Consider the following 10958-nt stretch of genomic DNA (forward strand, 5'->3'; position numbering starts at 1 on the left):
CGTTTCCTTTCTCCTTGAGCTGTCTTGCTTAGAGGCATATAATTTTGTTTGTATGTGTCTGGGAAACAAGAAAGTCTAGCTATGCCATTGCTCCATGAGCAATCTGTACTCTATATCTATATTAGGACTAGATGATCTTTCGAGGTCCCTTCCAACCCCTAGGATTCTATGATTCTATGATTCTATGATTAGCAAATCTAAGTGCACAAAGAGTATTTCCCTTGCTGAATCACAGGGATTATCTTATTCTTTCCTTGCCTTTTTTATTCATCAGTTTATTTTTACTGATATCAAACACAGCTGACTTGCAAATGACTGCAAACCTGGAAGTGCTTATTAACAAGATAGTGGCCACATGTGTGAGTGAGATCTTCCTTAAATTTATCATCATAGGTTTGGGTTTGTTTGGTTTTTCTCCCCTAGGTCTGGAACTACTTTGTAAATGTACTAATTCTTAAAACGTAGCAGAAGGACTTGTAGGACTTGTCTATGAAAAATTCTGTGCAGGTGTGGCCAATACAATCACGTGATTAACTTCATGATTATTTCTGGCCTTTCAAAAAAGGAGAATCAAAAAGGAGAATATCACAACTTCAGCAAGAAGTGAGTTGTGCCCAGTTTTTCTTTTCAGGGAGAGACATCTTAGCCATGGAAAGTCTCAGGAGGAACACAAGTGGGATTTGAAGACTGCTGACACAGCTATTTTCTTGCTCAAGGGACACCAAGTGATCATAAGAGTAAGCACCAGAGAATTCTTATTTGAGAAACTCAGTCTGATAAAGACCTGTTGGACCAGCATGGCCTTGCTGGGAGGTCAGATAGGATGAGAAGCTTTGCACACATTTGCAGGTTATTTCATGTTGCATGGTAGAAAATTAACCAAAGAGGAATAGCTGTACCAAAAGAAGACTTTCACATTCTTGGGTGGTTTCAGATGAAACTTTGCTTTAGGAGCAAGGTATGCTCTCAGCTCCATTAAGTGTGTCTTCCTGATAAATGCTGGGTGTGAGCTGTGCTGCTGCTTCAGTCCTGGTTGGTCCTGCTGTAGCCTGCTCTTCCCCACTGTGGCTTGGACCAAGGGATGCAGTGCATCTGCAAGGGGGATGGGGCTACTTGGTGAATGATATTTCTGGGATCCTTCTCCATGGGACCTGCAGTCCAATGCATCTTGCAGAGTTAGCTCTAACAGTGTGGGAGCAGTAGGACCACCTGGGCAGGGGAGGAGATCTTGGGGTCTTTTGGCAGCAGCCTGTAGCTGTAGCTCATGAGTGTGAGCTTTAATGTGAAGCTGACGCTGTACCAAGATTCAAAGCAGAGCCTGCCTTGGCACTGGAGGTGCAAAGAAGCCTCCTCTGGTGTCTCTGCCCTTGTGGGAAAAGGCTACTGTTTTTTGGAAGGTTTGTGCTCAGCATTGCCCTGGTTTGATCTAGGTGGATTTGAAAAATGTACTTCAAAACTTTTCATTTTAACCTCAATGCACTCTCAAGCCTCCATCTCTGTTGTATCACCTTCTGCACAAGAAACCCAGAGGTCTTGGGTCTAGGAAATCCCAAAGTAGCACCACAGTTTCCTAGTTCCTCCTAGCTTATCTCTTCAGGCAGTGAAACAGAAGACCATGAGAATGCATCTGCAGTGGGAATTGTAGGTGATGTACATAGCAGGTGGGTTGCTCCTCTCTTGATATGGTTGTACAGTTTTATCTGCCTGCTTTTACACTGCCAGCAAGCACACTTTTAAAACATTTTAATGAAACTTTAAGATCTCTATGAAAATGGGGTAACTGGGGGTAACATTGCTTCCTTTTGTTTGTTTTTGTGGTTGTCTGTATGAATTGTATGTTTATTTTTCAAGGCAAAGGCAGAACCTTCTATTTTGTTACAGTCCTTTTTTGCTAATTACTCAGGTCCAACAGGGAATGCACTTAGGAAGTGTGAGACAGAAAAGGAAGAGGAAGAAGAGCATGACTATGACTATGTGGATGAAAACATAATTGAAAACATAAGAAAGGCATTTCAAGACACCACTGCTAGAAATAAGTATGCAGTCCTTGAAGGAAGAAGGTGAGTGTGATCTATGACCATGTATAGGTGCAAATAACTGTGGGCAGAGTGCCTTTTTTTTTTTTTTTCTTTCAGGCTGGCCAATAACCTTCAAACAACCCCTCCCCAAAAAAACCCTGAAAAAAAAAAACCAAAACCAAAAGGAGGAAAGGCTTTCCCTGGGAGCTGCCACTGTTGCCCAAATTGTTCTGTGAACACCACTGAGCTTCTGCCTGTGATCCCATGTCATTCAGCAATGTCACCTTCATGAAAGCAGTACCTATGTTTGTTCTGGTGATAGCATTGTGCAGACAAGACCATCGTTACAAGTGGAGACAAAACCTTAATTAGACCCCTTATCCTTACAGAAACACAGAGAAGCTTTGTATCTGAAAGCCTAATTTTTCTGATTTGTGCCAGTTTGCTACTCTAAATGCAATCCTTTTCCTCTTCTTAGAAGAGGACACCTTGTTGTGTATCACTAAGTTCTGTTTCATGAACAGCTTTCAGGCACTACCTGTCTTTTCACTAAATCCACAAGGTTCTGCTCTGGCAGTCTGCAGAACATTTAAAAGTTGTAGTGAAAAGGGCCTTTGCATCTAAAAAGCTCCAAACATAATTTTAAGCTAAATACATATTAGACTTTTTTCCCAGATCTGAGTGAAATTGTAGCTCCAGCTCATTTAATTCATAGTGTAACCTTCTATGTGCTTTACTTTATTCATCTGGATTTCTTCTTTTGTTAAGAGAAACCCCTGAAAACCCCACAAAATTTAAAGTGCTGTGTTCCAGAGATTAAAAAAAATGAAGACCTGGCATTTTATTTCAAATTTTTGATGTATTTATTTTAAAATGGCATGCAACATTTCTAATCTATTTTAGTTAAGTGGATGGCACGCAACATTTCTAATCTATTTTAGTTAAGTGGTGTATTGAGTTTGAAATAAACTCTTTTTTTTTTTCTGAAATGCTGAACCCCCCCAAAACATGACAATCAGTGGCAGTATGTGGTATCTGTATCTTTCCTTCCACACAGCCACAGAAACTCTAAAGTTACAGGAAAGACTGAAAAATTAAAGTAAGGCTCTTCACATAATACCTTGCTTTGTCCGTCCATGTCACTGAGCACAGAGACTTGTTTTATAGCTTAAAGAAGTCAAGAATGAAACTGTTTTGAATGAAATAACCCTTTTGACTATAGGCATTAAGGAAAAAACAGTTTCAAGAAGCATTGCTAGCCTAGAAGCTCAGCATCTATTTATACTACTTTATCCACCTGCCCTTTAAGCTTCCTATCAATAGAGGCAAAGTTTCACTTTATCAGCTATCTTCTTTGAGGGATCTAACAAAACATGAAAGAAAGGCCCTTTGCTGCTTCTGGGAAGATCCCTGTCTTTTTTGGATTATGAAGCAATCCCATAAATTACCATTCTTGGTGGATGACAGAAGTATCCAACCTCTACAACCATTAGCTAGCCAAGGGACATGTGGCTCCTTGAGCCTAGTGGCCTCCCCATTACCATTAGAAATCCTCTGTTATGGCTTTTATCTGACACTTTAAACTTTTATCAAGCTTCTGCACTTGCATTTGTGAGCATCTTGAGAAATATGGATTTGATGTGGGCATATTAATTTAACTTTTAACATGAGCAAAAGCCTGTTAAAATGTCTAGCCAGGTAAAGCAATTGATGGAGCTTAAAAATGAGCTTTTGAGCATGTATGCTACACAGCTGGTTGAAAGGATTATTAAAAGAACCAGATTAGTTGGTTTAGGGTTACTTATAGGCAAATAATAAACAAAAATTAGTTGTCTCTTGCATCTGTGCCAAAAGTCCAATGGACAGTCATGTTATTACTACTTCAAGAACTCATTAGTCAACCATTTCCCGTACATGCCCCATATTTATTAATATCCACTTTTCATTTTTGGTATATATGATCGATTGAGCTGAACTCTATTGACCCAAATTGCTTCCAAATAGAGTAATAAGAGGAAAAAAATACAGAAGCCAACCTCCACAGTAGGTGTGAGAAAATCTGAATTTACTATTTGCAGTGTTTCATCAGTGCACCCACAAAAATCTTTCCACAATCAGAGTTGAATCTTGACAGGATGATACTAGTAAGAGCTGGTCCTCCCCCTACGCAGGATGAGAAAAAGAAAGAACAGAGATTTGCCTCAGGTAATTGATATGTTAATTTTGATAGAATAAAATTGCCCAGAGGGTCAATGATGTTAACATGACCTCATTGCTTTGGATGAGCAATGAGCAATTAAACAAGGGACCTGACTACAGATGCCAGAGCTTGCTATAGCAACAACTGCCATTAGCATATTTTAACCTTTCATTAAAGATTCAAGAGAAAGTAGGAAAAAACCCTGAAAGCATTTAAGACATGTATCTTGCTTTTTAACAACATAAGTTTCTTTACTTCCATAGGCTGTTTTTTCAGGGATTTTTTTTTTTTTAATGAAGAAAGCACTCAGTTTGACAGTCTTTTAGAAGGTTTTAAAGATTTCAATAGCATTTTTTTTTTTCTTGGATGCAAGAAAGGGGAAAGGGAAGGTTCATTGCAATGAACTGGAATAGCTCCGATGCTGCTATTATGTCTCATCCCATGTCTCTGCAAACAAAAATGAGCTAGAGGCATGCAGGAGCAGCAGCAAGAACAAAAAATAACAGCAAAACCAAAAAAGGCAGGTTCTGTCTCCAGTGCTGGTAGCTGCTTATAACCTCATGGCTGGAAAAGGAGAGAAACAACACAGTCCTCCCACCTGGACAGTTGAAAACAAGTACTGGTGTCAGGCTGTTTCAGGATGTTGCTTTCTGGACTTGAACTTCATGTAAGTGCTGGAAAAGGAATGGTCTTAGCTGACTAACCCTGGGTGTCTGTTAAATAGAGACCAAGCCCGGAAAAGTAGAAAGAGAGGGAGATTCAATAGGGCATGAAAAAAACTTCACATCTATGTTTTCCTCTTGCCATGAGCTCAGCAGTTGAGGTGGTTTTGCTTGAACAAGGTACTTTTGTATATTGTCAATTTGTATTGATTTTTTAAGAAGTAGTTGAGTAGTTGTGTGAAAGAGACTGAGGTGGAGATTTTACATTTTTTTTCTACCTTAGTTGTGCTGAGATGTGGGTTTGCAACAGCTAAAGGAGGTGCCAGAAAAGAAACCCAGCTTTTCTGACCCCTCATGACATCCTCATAATCCTTTTTGTACTGTTTTTCTAAGACATTTCTCTGGAGCTTTCACACAGCTTATCCTCTAAGCTGGCTATTTCTTTCATATCTCCCCTCGCCTTTGGCTAAAAGTCTGAGGCAAACTTTGCAACCTTGGAGTCATTGAAGGGAGGAACCCAAATTCCTGACTAGAGCACTATCTTCCCAGCACTTCTTAAAGTTTGTCCTCTTGTAAGTAGTTTTCAATGAAGATTTGGTGGCATTACCTACTTTGCTAATTTTCAGTGTTAGGTAATTTTTTACTGCCTAGCATTTTCACTTGCCCCTAATATGCAAATAGAAGGTTTTTTCAAGGGTGCAATATATGGTGATTACAAGGGATGGAAGAGTGGAGAGGGAGCTGAAAATCAGTTCTTATCTTTGACATGGGCAGGGCTTCAAGTAGCCTATCCCAAACCAATGGTAGGTTCAGAGACCCTGACTGTCTCTAAAGATTGCCAGACTACCACGATTATCTAAATGTTCCTCCCACATGCACAGGTCTTGCCATTCCCCTAGAGAGCAGACTAAAAACATGTGGTTTTGTACTGTGGCAAAGCTGGGAACAGAGCCCACTGGCCTCTTGCCATTAAATATTTAAGGTTTATTTCACTAACTTCCCTCCAGGCCTGTGTCTCTGTTACCCCAGCCCCAGGGCGCCACCTCTCACCCAGAAGGTGGTATCTCTTCTCCCTTATCATCCAAACCAACAACATGACAAAAGCATCATGGGTGTAGTCACACTGGAGAAACACCAGTAAAACATTTTGTTAGAGTCGCAGTTTACACTGGTTAAATGAGCTCTTTTGCCCCATGTAGATCAACCATTTCCCTAAACTGCAATAAGCTATGCTTGTAAAAGAAAAAAAAATAATGGTATGAGTCTCACACATTTAGGCAAACCTGCTGGCATAGTTGTGAGAGTCATATATTAGCTTTTTTTTTTTTTCCCTGCAGTTTTTGGATTGCTGGTATAATTGTACTGACAACCTATCTCAAGGTAGAGATGAGCCCTAACTTGCAGCTTTTAATTAGACTCAGGATCTCCCTCATTTGCACTCTGTGTGTAATTTTTAAACCCAAATGTAAACGTTTCCTGCTTCACCCTGTTGTTTGGTTTTTGTTTGTTTTCAGAGACATCTGAAGCAAAAAAATCCTGAAATTAACCAGAAACAAACAGGAAGCTGTGTCCTTCACATATTAAGATTGACTTCAACATTAAGAAAAAGCTGCTCATGCAAGTGTCCTTGTCTCATGAAGAGCATCTCAGACTGTAATTTAACTAGAATAATCCCCTGAGAAACTAAACTGCTTACTTGTCCTAAAAAAGAAGTCAAACCAAACTGACGTCTCATGACCCTTTGAAGGGAAAAAGCTCTGTACATATTTATTCATTAATTTAGATCATTAAGCCAAGTTCAATGCTTCATTCTTATTGCACTTGAAATGCCAGTTGATTTTCTGAACCACTGTTGGGCATATGCAAAAGGAACATCCCTTCCTGGAAGAGCTGCACGCTTGGTTGCTTTTTTTTGGAGGAGAGAAGGATAGAGAAGGGAATTATGGATTGCATAAGATAAATGGCCATTTCTTTAGCCAATTACATATGCTTCAGGTTAATGCTTAAAATTGCAAATGGCTAGATTCTGTCAGACTTTCAGACAATGAGAAGTACTTTAATGCATAAGCAGTGCTGGTGCACCACAAGTAATTCACCCTGGGAAGAAATGCTGCTTCTCCTAGAGGAAGTGCTATGCAGGAGGACCAGGAGATGCCCAAATTGCATAGCATTGCCAACTCCATAATTGCTTGCACAAATTAAGTTATCCAGAATCACACTAGAGGAGTGTATTTTGCTATTACAGTCAGCAATTTGCTGAAAATATAAGCAGGAAGGAATTAGAGAAACTGGAGCCAGCCCTCCCAACTGAGAAAAAGGCACATGTCCTTAAGAGGATTGGGAAATGCTGTGCTGAAGAGCTTTACCTGCACCTTGTGGTACTTTGTTTTCCCATGCAAGCATCTGGGAGAAGAGGCAGCCCCAGGTAACTCTTGGCTTTGTGTATAAATGGCCAACACTGCCACACTGGAGGAAGAGCACAGGGACAGCATCTTTTTTAAACAAAACAAATATTTGCTTTGAAGGATTGCTTTTTACTTTTACTTCTGAAAATGGAAAAGGAAAGCTAAATGAGTATATAGCATTTCAAAGGATTCAAGACCTACAAAATCTCCTTGGCCTAGAAGGAGAGACCTCCCTTTGTGCCCTGCCCCTCTCTTGTGGATGCTGAGCAGCAGCAGGGAGAGCCTTTGCTTACACAGACAAGCATCTCAGGGGGCTTGGCAGAGAGCAAGTAATCATATTAGAGCTGGCATATCCCTGTCTGGGACTGCTGTGTGTAATCACACAGGTAGAGTGTGCTTAGCATCTCTGCGTGGCACTGGACCCAGTCCTTGTGTCCCTGAGAACCGATGTGTAAATACACAGTTTACATGCCAAGAGTTTACAGACTCAGCAGCTTGATTAGAGTGACATATCCAGAAATCCAAGACAGCAGGCTGGAGAAAAAGAACATGTTTACAAAGTCTAGACGTACCATATTTTCAGTCCTACTGAGGAGTTAAAAACCAAATGCTTACAAAAATGCAGTAATATACTTTAAAGGAAAAGTATTTTCAAGCAGACAGTGTAGGATCTTCAGACTTGCCTATTAAATTTCTACTGAATAATTAATTTTCATTAATGCAAATTAATTTGGAATTTCTCAGTATTGCTTCACATTATTTATTCAAGATAAATGTTCATCCTCATTAAAATCAGTTACAATTTAAGTATTATAATATGACTCAGAGTGCTTTGATTCCATGCATATGTAGCATAAAGCATTTTGCATATCACTAGTAAATATAGAGGCTTGCAGGTGTGTGCAAAACTTGTAACTGGCTGATGCCTTGCTTGTGCATATCTGAATTATTTTTTAAAATTTTTTTCAAAAAAATCTGTATTTCTCTATGTAGTAGCTTAAAACAGCCAAGTTTATTATGCCAGCAAATGCAACCTGGAACAAAAGGAATTTGTTGTGTATTTACTGATTTTTTTTGTCCTTTTTCTCCTGAATGTGATGTGGTCCTCTGCTGGGTGTCTGAAAGATATGATCTGTTACTGCCACAATTTTTCTCCCTAAAGTAGCAGCAGCCTGGCTTCTGCAGCTAGAGAGGAGGAGAGGGAAGATATCAGCCTCCTGGGCTGCATTAGAGCAGTGCCAGCAGGTTGAGGAAGGTCACCCTTTCCCTCTGCTCAACATTGGCAGGGCCACATCTGGACTACGGTGTTCAGTCCTGGTCTCCCCAGTACAAGAAGTGCATGGTCATACTGGATCCAGTCTAACAAAGGGCCATGAAGGTGATTAAGAACTTGGAGCATCTGACATACATAAAGAATCCGAGAGAGCTTAGAAAACCCAAGGCTCTCACTAGCTGCACTATGTGTGTTAGTGTGGGTGTTAAGGTGAGATGCATTACCTTTTCTAACAGCTACACTTCTTTTGGACATGCTATAAAAACATTTGGGAAATAGTTTGTGAACCAAACCAATGCTTATCAGACTTTTTTGCATCATCTTCCCTTTAAAATTCTTCCAAAGAAGCAATCTCTCTTCTTTGCATAGATCCTGTCACATAAGTAATTTAGCTATATAATTTAACATACATAGCAGATTTTCCATCTTTCATGCTTTCACAAGCATATCATGCAAAGATTTTAGTCAGATTATATATTTATTTACAAAAAGGAGGATGCATTTTTAAAATTCTACAGTGGAGTACAAATAATGTATATATAAGGATTTTTTTCCCCTGGGCTTCACAAATAATTTGTGTAGAATTAAGGAGGCCATGAAATTTCATTAGTGCCTTTCAAAAGGTACTTGTGTTGTGCAGTGTGTAAGTATCCATCTCTTCCACCTGGGATAAAGGGTAATGGGTGCAAGTTGGAGCACAGGAGGTTTCATGTAAACATAAGGAAAAGCTTTTTCCCTGTGAAGGTGACAGAGCACTGACTGGCACAGGCTGCCGAGTGAGGGTGTTAGCGTGGAGACAAACACATAACCACTCGGGAGAGGTTAGATGTGGTGCTTTATTTCGAGGCCCCGGGAACCAGGGGTACGCACCCAAATCTGGCTCCGAAGTCGGTCACAGCGCGGCCATAATTTATCCCGGAAAATTTCGCAATCTAATTACATATTCAACAGGTTACAGCGTTTCCTAATACATATGCATGCGTAGGTTGCTTCATCAGTGAATTGCGGCTCTGGCCCCTTCTGCGCTTGCGTGCCTCTCTCTGATGGTCGTGGGGATGAAGTAAGTAGTCCTCCTTTGATGAAGTAAGACGTCTTCCTCGCTGTGTGCTTTTCACCTTTCTTCTCTTGGTTAATGTCTAGCTGGTGTGTGATTGCTTCCAAATTGTTTTTACTGCCCGCTTTCTTCTATCTCTACTCGACTAACTTTGATATGCAGAGTCTTACCCTTATCTCGCTACTTAAATGCTGAGTACTTACTCCCAACAAAGCACCATTCTTTACAAGGTAAAACATTTACATGTTTCCACCTTCCTATTTTCTTCTACCTCTAATTCTAAAAGAAATTCTAAAATAATAAGAATCGGAATATATTTCTTTTACTTTCTTTCTATCCCAACAAGGGTGTGGAGTCTCCATCTCTGGACACATTCAAAAGCCACCTGGAAGCCTTCCAGTGTGACCTACACTAGGTGATCCTGCTCTGGCAGGTGGTAGGACTTGATGGTCTTTCAAGGTCCCTTCCAACCCCTAACATTCCATGATTCTGTGATAAGGAGTCTGGTTCTGCCACAATCTTGTCTAGTCTATTCAGCCTCATTGAATTCAATGATTTTTATTCACCTGAGTAAAGGTGGCAGATTTTATCAACCTTGTAAGCATATTAGTAGCAAAGATATCTCCACTGTTTGTTCTTCTGGTATGTGAGCCAACATTATACCCTATCACAGAAATGTGAGCCAGCCTCTCATAAACTTAATTTACATGTTGAGTTTATGCAACTCAGAGAGACAGTGGCATTAACATTCAGTTCTTGGCATGGAAGAGAGGGCCTGGTGCTGTGCTGCAAGAGAACAACATCCAGTCTTGCTCAGGGAGAGAGAGAAGGCACAAAGTAAGGTCCTAATAAAATGCTCACATTCTATGTTTAAGACTTAATAAGTATTGTGACTCTCTTATATTGTGCAGCTGACCACAGTGATTTCATACTGTTTACTAATATGTATTTGACAAAGTTATAATGTCATCACAATCCTTGAGGGACATTCCCAGGCATTACTGCTCAAGAAGACCTCATTTAAGAGAGGAAATCATTTTCAGCTGAACACAGACCATGATTCCTATGCCTAAAGAGACTACGGGTGTATTTAAATAACAACATACTTGTTTTGCAAAAGATTGGCACAGGCTTTTGCACAGACCTGTTAGCTTAGAGACTTATCACTTCTAATGCTAAGAAGTATTTCTAGAGTGTTCTCACTACAGGCTTCCTCAGGAGCAGCTGCCTCTGTACCACTTCACCTGTGCCTAAGCCCTTAGCGGGATGGCATTTTCTGTTTGGATGATCAGCATGCACATTTTTTATTCATCCAGCCTTTGTGCCTAGGAAGATAAGAAGAATCT

The 10958-nt window shown here is 40.1% G+C and overlaps 1 protein-coding gene across 1 annotated transcript in view; it reads left to right on the forward strand.

The window, feature by feature from the left end:
- Window positions 1-2064, forward strand: part of THEMIS (thymocyte selection associated) — a 75637-nt gene extending 73573 nt beyond the window's left edge. The window contains exon 6 of the mRNA XM_030448126.1: window positions 1913-2064. Coding sequence (XP_030303986.1) covers window positions 1913-2064 — 152 coding nt within the window. The remainder of the gene's footprint in view (window positions 1-1912) is intronic.
- The last annotated feature ends 8894 nt before the right edge of the window (window positions 2065-10958 follow it).

Source organism: Calypte anna, chromosome 3, assembly GCF_003957555.1.
Source record: "Calypte anna isolate BGI_N300 chromosome 3, bCalAnn1_v1.p, whole genome shotgun sequence".
Taxonomy (NCBI): Eukaryota; Metazoa; Chordata; class Aves; order Apodiformes; family Trochilidae; genus Calypte; species Calypte anna.